This window comes from Dipodomys merriami, unplaced genomic scaffold (assembly GCF_024711535.1).
Source record: "Dipodomys merriami isolate MVZ:Mamm:240054 unplaced genomic scaffold, mDipMer1.0.p SCAF_57, whole genome shotgun sequence".
NCBI classification, from domain to species: Eukaryota; Metazoa; Chordata; class Mammalia; order Rodentia; family Heteromyidae; genus Dipodomys; species Dipodomys merriami.
Genome location: NW_027206146.1, coordinates 2,982,956 through 2,997,723, shown reverse-complemented (window position 1 = coordinate 2,997,723; position 14,768 = coordinate 2,982,956). Strand labels below are relative to the sequence as shown.

At 50.4% G+C, this 14,768-nt stretch overlaps 1 protein-coding gene and 2 pseudogenes across 1 annotated transcript in view; 2 read left to right on the top strand and 1 right to left on the bottom strand.

Moving 5' to 3' along the window:
• LOC138812374 (serine/threonine-protein phosphatase 2A 65 kDa regulatory subunit A alpha isoform-like) overlaps nt 1-4,373 on the top strand; it is a 20,263-nt gene extending 15,890 nt beyond the window's left edge. The window contains exons 2-5 of the mRNA XM_070000331.1: nt 2,699-2,813; nt 2,900-2,970; nt 3,175-3,309; nt 4,353-4,373. Of these exons, the coding sequence (XP_069856432.1) occupies nt 2,699-2,813; nt 2,900-2,970; nt 3,175-3,309 (321 nt within the window). The 3' untranslated portion in view covers nt 4,353-4,373. The remainder of the gene's footprint in view (nt 1-2,698; nt 2,814-2,899; nt 2,971-3,174; nt 3,310-4,352) is intronic.
• Nucleotides 1-14,768, top strand: part of LOC138812426 (voltage-dependent calcium channel gamma-2 subunit-like) — a 351,801-nt pseudogene that overhangs the window by 248,209 nt on the left and 88,824 nt on the right.
• The window catches only part of LOC138812371 (serine/threonine-protein phosphatase 2A 65 kDa regulatory subunit A alpha isoform-like), a 26,290-nt pseudogene continuing 15,608 nt past the window's right edge, over nt 4,087-14,768 (bottom strand).

Genomic DNA, 14,768 nt, shown 5'->3' with positions numbered 1-14,768 from the left:
GTCACCATCCAGGCTTCTCCTCTTGCTCACTGCCATCCCCGTGTCCTACCCATGAGAGCACCCCAGTACCTGCCCCTGTCTCTCCACAGACAGCACCCCCAACCCCTGGATGATACCCCAGCCCCTTACTTCTGCATTTATTACCCACTCTTTCCCCCCCTACAGGATAATCACCAGGAGCCTTCAGAAATACAAATCTGAGCATACACCTCCAGCTTCACACACACACACACACACACACACACACACACACACACACACACACACACACACACACTTCCTTGGTGCTGGGTATCATTATCAGGGGTGGTAGACCTACTTTCTATCTCTGCCTTACCGCCCTCCCATTTCCTTCTTTCTGAACCTTGGCCTTCCCTCATCCCACAGGACTCTTGCACTTGCTGGTCTTGTTGCCCAGGCTCTATCACCTGCTTTATTAGTTTCCTTCTTCCACCCTTCTTCTCGGTGTTAGTGGGCATGTCTAACAACCACTGGCTGCTCTGTGTGTGTGTGTGTGTGTGTGTGTGTGTGTGTGTGTAGGGGTAGATGTTTAGGTATGTGTGGTGCTCATGGGAACATTCCATTAGAGGGCAGATGGATGACTAAGGAAGGAGGAGGGAGGTAAGAGGATGAGGTCCAGGACACAGGGGTGTTAGGGGTGACGTACCCCAGGAGGTCAGGTAACATGGTGCCAGTGGCCTGTGATGCCTTTTTCCTGATGCAGCAGGAAGCAGGATAGGTTATAGATGGGCTGGTGACTTGAGGAAGGAGGAAGGGAAGGGACATTTCCCCTGTGAGAGTAGGCGGGGCAGTGGACCAGGCACCCAAAGGAAGGTGACATAGTATATGTGTGTCAGTGGTTGAAGGTCCCTTCGAGAGTGTGTGGTTTTTTCCAGCCCCATCCAGAGTACAGGAGTGGCTTGGTTGGGAGCTCTCTCGATCAGGAGGGGGGCTCACGTGAGGTGAGTATAAAATGGTGAGGTGAGTGTGTAGGATCTTGGGGCTGGTGAGCTGCTGGGCTTTAGAAGCCTTGGGGGTGGGGGTGGGGATGGGTCAAGTTGGAGGCTGGGAGAGTGAGCTATCAGGGTGAGCCATGATGGTCAGGGAGGGAGATTTGAAAGACAGATTGTGGAGCGGGACAGTCACTGGTAAAGCCAAGGTCAAGGGTAAGACCAGAAGCATGGCTGTCTCTGGATGGTACTCAAAGGAAAGGTCGCAGGAATTAGCAAACAAGATGAGGCGAAAGTGTTCCCTATTATTTTTCCTGTGTATGTCAATGATATATATTCAAAAACTGCCTACCCAGTTATAAATTGAAGTGCAAACGATTCATCAAATTATTCTAATAGGGCGCAAATCATTAGTTGGTTTTGTAGAAATTATTGGTGTGATCTTTTGCTGATGAGGCTGTCACAGACTAAATGATGGCCCTGTCTGGTGGTGATCTGACATCGGGAGCCACATCAGATGCGTCCTCCCATCTCTACCCACGAGTTGTGCAGTTCACTTTCATAGGTGTCCTTTGAGCTCCATGGATGCACTTTTCTTTCTATCCTTTTTCCTTCCCTGTACCCTCCCAAAGATAACATGAGAACAGACTCTTTATCAGATAAAGAACACAGAAGTATCAAAAGCTAAAACCAAAAAATATATATGTATTTTGTTTCCACATCTTGGGTTTTGTTTTAGTATTTGTAATATTTTATGTAAATATGAAGAGACGCTTAGGCATTGGGCCTTTGTGATTCTCTCCTAAGACTACTCTCCTTTGGTCTCACTGTGTGTGAGTCTCTGGAATCCTGTGGCATTTGTCATATCCCAGTGCATTTTAGATCTAACTTCCTTATATCAGAGAGAACGTGCACCATTAATCTCCAGTCTTGACTTACCTCACTTCTCAGGATTTGTTCTAGTTCCATCCATTTCCTTGCAACTGACATTATTTTATTCTTTCTAATGACTGTGTAAAGTACCATTGTTCACATTTTGTGGGTCCACTCATCTACTGTGGGGCATCTGGGCTGTTTCCATATCTTGGCTATTGTGAGTACTGTGGCAGTGAACATGGGTGTGCAGGTGTCCTTGTCATGATGCTAAGTGTAGATGCCCAGGAGTGGGTGGGAGGGAAAGTCTGTGTGTAGTATTTGGAGGAACCTGCAGACTGCTGTGCTGAGTGGCTCTACTAGTTCACATTCCCACCAGCTGCACAGTAGGGCTCCTTTTCTTCACATCCCCACCAGCATTTGTTCGAATTCACAATCCTGGCCAATCTAACTGCAATAAAATGGAATCTCAGGGTTGTTGTGATTGTAATTCTTTCATACCCAGAGATGATGAGCATTTCCTCATGTGTTTCTTTGCCATTCTTCCCTCTTCTGAGGAGTCTCTCCTTAGCTCCCCTTGCCCATTTAGTGACTCATCCCACTATATTTTAGTATAAATGTAAAAGCAGGAGACTCTGCATCACTGGCATGTTTGTGGATCAGGTCACAGAAAGCCCCACTTGGGATAATGTGAACTAAGGTCTGTGGTTTTGGCGCACGCTGCTGGAGACGAGGCCTGGCTCTGGGGAGAGCAGCCTGCCCCATCTCCACACCTGCACTGCTTCCACCTAGATTTTGGCCTCAATAGCTGAGAGAGGCTGCCAGCCTCCCTTTTGCTCCACACACCCCGCCTCTTCCTGGTCCTGGGTTTACAGCTCCAGAAAGCAGTGGGGCCTGAGATCACCAAGACAGACCTGGTGCCCGCCTTCCAGAACCTGATGAAGGATTGTGAGGCCGAGGTGAGGGCCGCGGCCTCCAACAAAGTGAAAGGTGGGTGCCCGTGACCCATGCTTGAGGAGGGGGGCTCAGGGTGGAGATGCAGCCGGCTCCATCTCATCCCCCACCCTGGCCCCCAGAGTTCTGCAAGAACCTCTCCGCAGATTGTCGGGAGATCGTGATCATGACCCAGATCTTGCCGTGCATCAAGGTAACTGGTTTGGTGGAGGGAGTCAGCTGGACAGGAAAGAGGGCACAGAACAGGCTGTGGAAATGCCCCAGGCACCTGGGTCACAGGCTGCAGCCAAGGAGATAGAGGCATGAACCCTGCAGCCCATCCCCATGCCCCCTGCCAGTCATGTGCAGAAGAGGCTGAGGCAGGTCCCCCTGGGCCTCCCTCCCTTCTCCCTCCCAGGAACTGGTGTCAGATGCCAACCAATATGTGAAGTCAGCCCTGGCCTCCGTCATCATGGGCCTCTCTCCCATCCCGGGCAAAGACAACACTCTCCAGAACCTCCTGCTCCTCTTCCTGGCCCAGCTGAAGGACTAGGTGAATCTCCCCTCCCCTAGCCCCCTGCCAAGGTGATTTATGGCTATCATGGAATCCAGCAGGTGGGGGGGGCTTCTGAGCTGAGGGATGGGTAAGCATGCACATGTGGGGTTGATCGGAGCTCACAATCTGGGAGGCAGAAGCAGTTCAAACTCTTTCTGTCATGGAGCACCTGCTGTCTTTGCCCTAGCCCTGCTGGATAGTGGGGGCATGGCATGGATGAGACTTGCCCTGGAGGCAGAGCTGTGCTCTTGTAGGGGCTCATGTCAGTGGAGGGAGTTGAGGTGACAGGAATGAAAGGGGCAAGTCTCAGTACTGGTGGGCCAAGTGCCATGACTCCGCCCTCCTGGCTCCAGCCTCAATTGGGTCCTGACACAGCTGTCCTGGGCGGAGCTGGGGCTCACCTTTCTTCTCCCACTGTGTTATTTTTCCTCATGATTCCTGCAAGTTCTCTCAGAATGACTGCAGGTGTCATATGATGCCCAAGCCTCCATCACTTAATGTCAAGTGTGGCTCTGTATGTGGCCTTGTCACTGTGTCCCTGGGGCCAGGTTGGGGCTGGCAGTGGCCCTGGGGAGATGGCAGGTCTGTAGGGTGTTGCTGTGGGGTGGCACTCCCCTCCCCCCATTCTGGGACGCCTTGGGCCAGCCATCACTGGAGCCCCATCCTCTGCAGTGCCCAGAGGTGCAGCTGAAAATCATCTCCAACCTGGACTGTGTGAACGAGGTGATCGACATCCGGCAGCTGTCCTAGTCACTGCTGCCCGCCATCATGGAGCTAGCCGAGGATGCCAAGTGGCGGGTGCGGCTGGCCATCATCAAGTACATGCCCCTGCTGGCTGGGCAGCAGTGACTAGGACAGCTTCCAGATGTCGATCACCTCGTTCACACAGTCCAGGTTGGAGATGATTTTCAGCTGCACCTCCGGGCACTGCAGAGGATGGGGCTCCAGTGATGCCTGGCCCAAGGCGTCCCAGAATGGGGGGAGAGGAGGCAGGCCAGACTCCCTCACCCTTAGACCCCTCACCACCTCTCCTATGGCAGGGAGTGGAATTCTTTGACGGGAAACTCAACTCGTTGTGCATGGCATGGCTGGTGGACCATGGTGAGTCCTGCCACAAGGAGCTGGCAGCCAGTGGGTGGGGCCACGCAGCTGTTCTGTCTGTGCCCTGCCTCCAGGGGAAGGCTGGCACTGAGCCATGACCCACCTTAAAACTCCTCCATGGCCTTCGTGTCCCCCTTGCAGTCTATGCCTTCCGTGAGGCAGCCACCAGCAACCTCAAGAAGCTGATGGAGAAGTTTGGGAAGGAGTGGGCACATGCCACCATGATCCCCAAGATGCTGGCTATCTCCGGACACCCCAACTACCTGCACTGCATGGCCACCCTTTTCTGCATAAACATGAGTGTGGCCTGCACCACACCTGCACCCAGGTGCCAGCTTTCCAGGGGAGGGGCACGGCCAGCCCCACCGTGAAACCAGGCTTGGGAGTGGAGAGGCTGGGGGCTAGGGCCAGCAGTTCATTTCTGGAGCTGGGCGGGCTCCAGGCCTCTGGCACCCTTGGCCTGGGCCTGGGTGAGCTGGTGTGAGACACATTGTTGGCTGCGTGTTCAGAGTTGAACTCGTTGTAAATCATAGTCGGGGGGAGGTATTGTCAGTTGTGCACACCGTTTCCATGCCGGTGAGGATTGGCATAGCCTCGCCACCCAGGCGCAGGTGCTAGGCGCTGCCTGTACTGATTGTATGCCCGTGCTTGGCCAGGTTCTGTCGGAGGTGTCCAGGCAGGACATCACCACCAAGCACATGCTGCCCACCATTGTGCACATGGTTGGGGACCCCATCGCCAACATCCCCTTCAATGTGGCCAAGTCCCTGCAGAAGATCAGGCCCATCCTCCACAACAGGTGAGCTGGGACTCACTGTTCTTATGCTCCTCTCCAGCTACACTGTTTCTTCCTTTGTGGTGATACAGAGGGTTGATCTCGCTAGGCAAGCATTCAGCCACTTGAGCCATGCCCCCAGCGCTTTTTGCCTTTGTTATATTTCACAGAGTGCATGTGTGGCCCAGGCTGCCTGGTCTGTGCATGCTGCTCACACCGCTAGGATAATGGGTGCCACCATGCCCACTATTGCTAGGGCTTCCTCAGTGGCTGGGATTCCAGATATGCACCACTGTGTTCAGCTGCCACTGCTCCCTGCTGCTTCCTCCCAGTGTCAGCTTCACTGTAGACTGAGGAGTCGGCAGTGGCCGTGGTGAGCCTTCTGGGGAGGGAGATGTGAAGGGAAGGGAGGGGAAGGATGGCTCAGCATCGTTAGTCATCTGGAGATGCAAGATGTAATTCTGCAGGGGATGGCCAGGCCTGAACTGAGTTCCCAGCTGTGGGCCCCATCAGCTTCATGCTCCAGCCCTTTCCCCTCTACTTCCAGCACCCTGAATAGTGAGGTCAAGCCAGTCCTGGAGAAGCTGACCCAGGAACAGGATGTGGCCTTCAAGTACTTTGCCCAGGAGGCCTTGACCGATGTGGGTTGGGGGTGGGCGGGCAGTGGCAAGTGGGAGGGGTGGTGGTGCCCAGACAGAGGCCTGGGAGGGCCAGAGGGTGGCAGTGCATATGCAGGGGCTGGGGGCCAGACATGCAGGTGGATGGGGAGAGGGTTGTGGGGCCTGGGCAGGAGCGCAAGAGGGCCAGGCTGGGCTTCTGAGCCGGCCCATTCCTATTCCTCCAGTTCTGTCTCTTGCCTGATACTGGAAGAAGAGCCAGTGCTTGGGCCTCCAGTGCCCGGCCTCTGACCCACCATCGGCTCAGCCCTCCCTGAGATCCTCCCTCACGGAGCCAGTGTGTCCCTGACAGCCCTCCCTGTGCTTGGCCTGATCCCAGACCTGGCCCCACGCACGTTCCCTGAGCTGCCTGAGGAGATGGCACCCGCCCCCCTCCCAAAGGCTGAGGGACACAGGGTGGGATGGACAGCAGCCAGGAGGAAGGCGGCACTCCTGCCCCATAGGGAGAGACTCAAGCATCCGGGTCACTGCCTCTTGTTGCGGAGATGGGGACCCCATCCCCACCTGCCTCCCACCTCTATCCCCTTCCCTCCGCCCACCCCCTGGTGGTTTATTTGTGTCAACTGTATTGTTTATATTTTATTCCTTTTTTCCCTCTTTTCACAAAGAAATAAAGGTGTAGAAACAGTCGGCCTTCAGGTCTTAGTGGGTGCTGGGCGGAGTGTCCTGGAGCCTTGGTCTCTGCCCTTTTCTGTGAGGAGACTTAGTCCTAAACATTCACACTGAGTGTCCTGACCCCTAGGCATGCTGCCTGCTGTGGCAGAGCTGGACAAGGACCTGGGCTGCCTGCGGAGGCCCTATTGTTCACATCCTCCTATTATTCACATCCTCCTACTGCTCAAGTCCTCTTACTCTTCACTGAGCCACACTCCTGCCCTGGGAAAATCATCCATTTTTTTGATGAGCACATAGCACTGTCTCAAAGCCTGGGTTTCACACTGGGTACCTCAAGCATGCCCAAGACCTTATGGTTGAGGACATCACTGTGAACTTTATATCTTTTTTTTTTTTTTTTTGGTTACTCATGTGGATTGAACTCTGGTCCTGGCTGCTGTGCCTCAGCTCTTCACTGAGGGTGAGCACTCTACCACCTGAGCCACAGCTTCACTTCTGGTTTTCTGGTAGTTTATTGGAGATAAGAGTGTCATGGACTTTCCTGCCCTGGCTGGCTTTGAACCATGATCCTCCTATATCAGCCTTCTGAGTAGCTAGGATGACAATAGTGAGCCATTGGCATGCGGCTAGATTTTTGTCTTTTAATGTCTGGATTCTACCAGAGAAAAACAGATTTACATTTCTTGTCTGGCCTGTTTTCCTTCCTAAGATGTATGATGAATTCCAGTTCCATCCATTTTCCTGCAGTTGCCATGCTTTGTTCTTCATGGAAAGTTGTTTTTTAGGAGAACAGACAAATATACAAGAGAGAAAGGAGTAGACGGCAATAGATAGTATATTAAATATTTGGAGCTACTTGGTGGTGGGGAATTGATATACAACATAAAGCTGACAGTATTTTCCTGATCTGTATACACCTGCCTGAACTGTAAAGCAGTGACCCGGCTCTACCCTGTGCCTGTCAGCCAGGAGGGAGAGCTGGCCCGGCCCAGTTATAAAGGAACACTGCATAGAGATGACACTTCACCAGCCAAGACTGAAAACTGAAAGTTCCATGTGGAAAACTGTCCCAAGCAAATGGGAACTGACCTGAAAGGAAGCCCCAGTTGCTTGTCCCACGAGAGCAGGAGAGACATCAAACCCAAGCTAGGTTGATGAGATAAAGACTGTCACCCTCTGCTGACAGCAAGCCAGCACATAGATGCCTACTGCTGCCCCGGTTTCATGAACTAGTACTACTGGATGCCATGGACCCGTAAGTCCAGACCAAGTTAGAATGTTGGCTTACGACCCCTCTCTCATAAAGTGATAGGCTGTCGAGCCCAAAGTCAGCCATAAGACTTAAGGATCAAATGAAGGAACAAATTTACACAATCAAAAATCAAAGCCATACCACAACTTTCCAGAATCTCTGGGATGCAGCAAAAGCTTCTCTGAGGGAATTTACAGCTGTTTGGGCCTGGCATGAAAAAAGTCAGGTGTTTCAAATGTCATCAACGACGAAGCACAGTCGAAAAGCAAACCCAGAACAGTGGATAGAGAGATAATCATAAAAATCAGGATAGAGCCAGCCTGACACTGATGGCTGCTCACCACTAATCAGAGCTACTCCAGAAGCTCAGATCTGAGGATTATGGTTCAAAGTCAGCAGAAAAGTCCACCAGGCTCATTTTCTATTTTTTTTTTATTTTTTTATTTTTTGGGTCCTGTCGTGGAGCCTGAATTCTAGGCCTGGGCGCTGTCCCTCAGCTCTTCAGCTCAAAGCTAGTGCTCTACCACTTGAGCCATAGCGCCACTTCTGGCTTTTTTCTTTTTGCTTATGTGGTGCTGTGGAATCAAACCCAGGGCCTCACGCATGCAAGGCAAGAGCTCTTCCACTGAGCCACCTTCCCAGCCCTACAAGGCTCATTTTCAATAAACTATCCCCAGAATGTACAAAGCAGAGCTGTGGCTCAAGTGGTAGCACACTAGCCTGGAGCTAAAGAAGTTTAGCAACAGTGCCAGGCCCTGAGTTCAAGACCTAGGACAGGCACACACATAAACACACACACACACACACACACACACACACACACACAAATAAGGGTAAAAATGAAAAAAAGGAGATTAAATGAACAATGTAAAAAAAATCAGGCTCACGCCTGTAATCCTAGCTACTCTGCAGGCTGAGATCTGAGGATCATCGTTCAAAGCCAGCTGAGGCAGGAAAGTTCATGAGACTCATCTCACCAGAAAACTGGAAGTGGCAACTATGGCTCAAGTGATAGAGTGCCTGCCTTGAGCTGAAGAGCTGAGGGACAGTGCCCAGGCCCAGAGTTCAAGCTTCAGGACAGACAAAAAAAAAATCAGTGAAGGAAAGAAGTTTTCTTGATAGCTAAGACTGACAAGCCTTCATCCAAGAACAGTGAAGGCATCAACTAAAAAAACTAGAATATCATAACAGTTTAAATTCAAATTGTCACTGGAGAATATATTAGAAAATTAGTCCAACACATTAGAAAACATACAAGGAATGGATTCAGTCTTTGCAGGTTGGACCCATCCTGTTTGATCTAAGGTGACTTTAATCACCAAATTTCATTTGTAATCAAGCAGTATAATGATTCAGTGATGGGATACACCAGGTGTTCAGAGTTACCACCAATTTCCCTCAGACAGGTTCAAAAACTAGGAAAGGAAGAAGGCTACCAAACTCCCTCTCATACCAAAATGAGAACAGACTAAAGACAAGATTAGACACCTATTTCCTTGAAGAGACGAGATGTAAAATATTTCATAACATACCTGCAAGTAATTTCAACAATGTATTGAAAGATCATGCACCATGCCCACATTGCATTTCACCCAAAATTGCAAGTGTGGCTCAACCAGTCCTGGACAATTTGAAGAGTAAGACATTGGACACCTGTGGCTTGCACCTGTCATCCTAGCAACTGAGGCTGAGATCTGAGGATCACAGTTCAAAGCCAGCCTGGGCAGAAAAGTCCAGGATACTCTTCAATTCCCTACCAGAACACTGGAGGTGGCACTAAGCTCCAAGTGGTAGAATGCTAGCCATGAGGAAAAGAGCTTAGGGACAGCACCCAGGCCCTGAGTTCAGGCCCCAATACTGATTCCCTCCCCCTCAAAGTCATTATACCAAGAATCCATCTGCTTTAAAGGCTTTTCCGCTAACCCATTATCAGCTGTAAGAAGTGAGTAGCTAGGTATTTTAATGAAGTAGAAGCAATGGGAAGGTAGATACTGTTCGGCCGGGACCTGACAAGGCAAGGTGTGTGCAGTGTGCAATAGTGGCCACCATCATGCCAGGACTTGGGTGTGACCCAGGAACAGAAGTCAGATGGCACCTGTCCTAGGCATCAGTCAATGGTTACTCCCAGATCTAACCTGGCATGAGTGCTTCCCCCCAAAACCTCCCAGGACTTTCTTGGCCCTTCTGGATTCTGCTGTTTTGATTGCAATAGAAGATGATTCGCCAGGCTGGTGGTTTTGTGAGGATGGCCACCACAATTTGGCCTGCTCTACCAGCAGGAGGTGCACAAGGGGTGGGCCCAGAGCCCCCAAGATAAGGATGCAGGGGGTGGGGGGGAGCTGACCTCCCAGCCGGTTTACAGGCTGAGTCGCACCTTTGTGTCACAACCCATTTTTAATGAAAGGCTTTGTCTGGAGCTTCAAGTCATCCCCATGAGTGAGACGTGAGCGTGTCTCATCCCTCCTTCATATTGAGCACAGTCACCAGGTGCTGCTGTGAATGAAGCCAAGTCAGGAGCTGTCTGTGAGCTCTGCCCAGCAGGTGTGCGGCAGGGGAGCAGGAGTCAGGGGTCTGGCCACAGCGTGGCAAGGACACAGGAGACAGGAAAGGTATTCATACAAGATGGTGGTGCAGAACTGAGGGTGCACAGGAAGAAAGGAGACACAGATGGAGAAAGAAGTCCTGAAAGTGCGAACTCTCTAGGAGTAACGAGTCCAGGCAGGGCTGCATGTCAGCGTGATGACAGGCGGCTGTGCTTCCAGCGGACTGCAGGGGTGCGTGGGGTGCAGAGCCTAACCTTGAGCTGAAGAGCTGAGGGTCAGCGCCTAGGCCCAGAGTTCAAGCCATATGGCCGGCCAAAAAAAAAAAAAAAGAGGAAAAGCGCGTGGAGCATTACCGAGTGCTGTAGGGGAGGGGAAGCTCAGCGCATGGGCTGTCTTAGATTTGGATCATGTTCAAGACAGAGTGTGAGATGGCTGGAGGGTGGGGTGCTCCTGGGGACCAGGTGCTGAGAGGGGGTGGGGTGGGGGCAGGGAAAACCTGTGTCCCCTCAGAAGACAGGTAGCTGGTGGAGGACACCCGCTGCCCCTAGGTCAGGAGGCTAGTCCACATCCACGCTGTCCCAGGTGATACAGATGGGGAGGACCTCTGAGGACAGGAACACTAGGTGTCAGGAGAGGACCAGGTGTGTGTGAGGTTAATGATGACACGAGACAGCTCCCCAAGAAGACCAGAGCACGCCTATGCTGGGTGGAATGACTTTGGACTGGATTATGGGCATGGAGGAGGGACAGAATCTGGGTAAAGCCAGTGTGGGGGGAAGGAGTGCAGGGACGGCAGGGCCTGTGGTTCAATCCTATCTGTGGTGGGGTGGCTGTGGGAACTTCAGGATCAGGAAGAGGCACCTGGATCAGAGCCCACAGTCCACTCAACACCCGGCATAGTCCCTGGATGGTTCCTGGAGGCAGGCCTGCCATCTGCTTGCTTTCCTTTTCTGTGCCGGTCACAAAACTTGAACTCAGGGCCTGAGGCCTGTCCCTGAGCTTTTGTGATCAGGACTGGTGACTGTGCCCGGGACATCAGTGCTAGTTCTGGCTTGCTGTCACCCTCCAATTCATTCCTGAAAAGAAAAGGGTGGAGGTGGAGAGCCCTAGACCGGAGGGCCCTGCCTGTCATTCAGCACAGCAGCCCTGACCTGCACCCCTATCCAATGCAGTCTGCATTAAAAAAAAAGAACAAAAGGAGAGGTTTTGGAGAGCTTCCAGAGAGCTGAAGATGTGAGGGTTGGTGGAGCGTAGGGAGTGTAGACAAGACACTCGGCTCCCGGGGCCTTGCCATACACATCTTTTCAGTAGCATCCTTTATGGTGAACCCATCAGAATTTGTCCCCGGTCCTGATTCCTTTGACCTGATCAGCCCCACGTGGGGGCAGAGTCAGAAACACAGGCAAGCAACCTGGGCCTTCACATTCGCAGCAGGGGAAGTTAAGGTGAGAAGTGAACCGAATTAGAGGGGCTGGGCTGTGTCTGCTGTTGCATAAGGAAATGCTCTGGTAGTAGAGCACCAACCAATGAGCAAAAGCATCAGATACCCAGTTGAAGTTCTAGTCTCAGGTAAAAAAAAAAAATAAAGAAAGAAAAGGAAATGCTTGCTTGTTACTGGGGGAAAATGATCACACTTTTCAGGGCCAAAGCTTTTCTGTGGACTGTGCTGGAAATGTGTAGAAAAATCAGTGAATTTTGTTTGTCTTTACACATGGCCTGTAAGCTATTTCCCAGTTCTGAGCCAGTGCTGGTGAACAGGAAAGTAGTGTCTGTGGGTGAGTGTTTCAACATCCCATGATAAGTTCACTCTGAATTGAGGGTGGGTCCTAGAGCCAACCACAGTGTCCTCCTAAGCACCCCAGCTGGAGAAGAGTCAGTACACAGAGGGCACAGCCTGGGGACAGAGACAGGGGGAGGCTGAGGATACATCAATAAGCCCAAGAAAATCAAGAACCATAACTGAGCCTGAATTGAGGAGAGGAGCTCAGAGTGGATCCCCATAGAAGCTGTGAATGTAAGCCACTGGGTGAGGCTATTTGTCCCAGCAGCCCCAGAGAACAGGTGCATCAAATTTTCGTCATGTGTTCACATGAAGGGAGAAGCAGCAGGGAGACCCTCCCTCCCCTGAGGAAACCAGGCTGGGAGCAAGGGACACCCGCCTAGGCCAGCCTGTGTAGACAAGTCCTAACCCCAACGCTCTGATTGCGACCACTACAGTGGACTGCAAACACTCCCCTGTGTGCTTCTCCTGCCTAGCTCCAGTGCACTGAGCACAATGACATCACGTGTGCCGAGTGCAGTGACATCACTGAGACCAGCTAATCCTGGTGGGCACAGTAGGCCTCCTCCCCCAAGGCATGGCAAACCAGCAAGCTGCACTGAGGTGAAGAGTAGGCCCCACACCCTGGGAAGGCGAAGAGTGACTGAGAGCTTCCCTGCAGATGAGCCTCGCATCAAGGTATTATGCATCTCTTTAGGATCACAATGGAACTGATGAACAGTTAGGTAAATAATGCAGCTGGGCTTAGTGATGTGCACCTGAAATTCCAGCACTGAGGAGGCTGAGGCAAGAGGATACTAGGTTCAAGGCTAGCCTGGACTACAGTGTTGAGACCCTGTTTTCAAAAGCAAAAAAGGGACTGGGAAGGTGGCTCAGTGATAGACTGCTTGCCTTGCATGCAGGAGGCCCTGGGTTTGATTCCTCAGCACCACAGAAGCAGAAAAGGCTGGAAGTGGCACTGTGGCTCAAATGGTAGAGCCATAGCCTTGAGTTGAAGAGCTAAGGGACAGTTTCCAGGCCAATTACCGACAAAAAAAAAAAAAAAGAATAGAAAATGAGGTGCTGGGAAGGTAGCTCAGTGGTAGACTGATTGCCTTGCATGCATGATGACCAGGGTCAATTCCTCAGCATCGCCTAAGCAGAAAAAGCCAGAAGTAGTGGTGTGGCTCTAGTTGTAGACTGTTAGCCTTGAGTTGAAGAGCTGAAGGACATCACCTTGTACCAGAGTTTAGGCCAAACAACCAACAGAAAAAAAAAAAAGAAAATGAAATATGTAGGCATATTCTCAAGAATATGTAGGTCCTTGAACACCATATCTACTGTGGCACTAATCACCACACCCAAGAAACAACCCAGAAGCTCCATGGTGTCTGCAGAGAAATGAGTGGTCATGTGGAGCAAAGTCAGCCAGGTTCAGAGCAGTGGAGTCACAGGCCCAACTGTGGATGAATGCATAAAGAAGATTTAGCCTAGTCCATCAGTGCTGGAGTCCCCTGGCCAGAGGCGTGATCTTGAGATACCACCGCTCTGAGTGCCTCTGAGGACCCTTCATCAGGATTTTTCAGTCTGAGGCACAGTTCAGTGCCCAGGATGATGAAAGCTGACATGAATTTTGATGCTGAAATCAGATAGACCTGGAGGAAAAAGCACAACATTAATCAAGTGTTGGAACTCCAACACACACTTGAAGATCTCTCAGCAAGAGTAGATGCAGTTAAGGAAGAAAACTTGAACTTAAAATGAGAAGACCATGTTTTTGGACAATATATAGAAAACTTCATGTCTGCTTCTAGTGTTTTCCAAACAACTGACATGTAAAGCAAAAGAATGTAAGGGATTGAGTTCCCTTCTCATTTGCAGAATTGCTGCTTCTCTCTCCCTCTTTCTCTCTCCCTTTCCTTCTCTCCATCCCTTCCCCCACCCTCCTTCTCTCTCCCCTTTAAAACTTGGGAAGATTCCAAACGTTACAGTACCTTTGTTTGTGGCTTAATTGAATGTTTATGAAAATAATTTCAAATCTAGGCAAAATTAACTATTTAACAGGAGACTTTCATGAGTCTGTATATTATGTTAGTCTAAGAAAATGTGCAGATGTGTTGTAGAGACTTTATAATTAGAATTGCATATATTTATGAAACTTGAAAATGAATGTTTTATTGAATTTGCTTTGATATATAGGCTTAGTCTTTTACTACATGCATACTTAAGTAAGATATAGAAGAAAATAACCATGTTGTGAAAATGTGAACAAAATCATTTACTGAATGCATAGCTTTATGGATGTACCTGTTCACCATTGTGTGCCTCTCCTCCATCTGCCTCATCTTCCCCATTTACCTTCTCCTAAGTCAAGATAGTTTCACATTATTAAAAGTATTTTGAGTAGTAATCACCCGACAGTAATATGATCTGTAAGTCCTGAGGTTCACCAAAACCTTGCCTAAAGTTTGTCAGTTGTACTTTCTAATAACAAGATAGGACTGATGATTTTTCTTACTCATTTGAGAACAGATTTGGGCTATAAAGAGGATTTTAAGTTGAAACTAAATTTTCAAATTGAGATCTGTAGAAAAACAAAAAACCAACTTGCTTTTGCACCAAATAACCCACTTGCTATCTGAAAAGATAAGAATTTTGGTTATTGGCTGCAAAGGTGGCTCAGTGGTAGAGTGCTTGCCTTGCCTGTATGAGGCCCTGTGTCCGATGCCTCAGC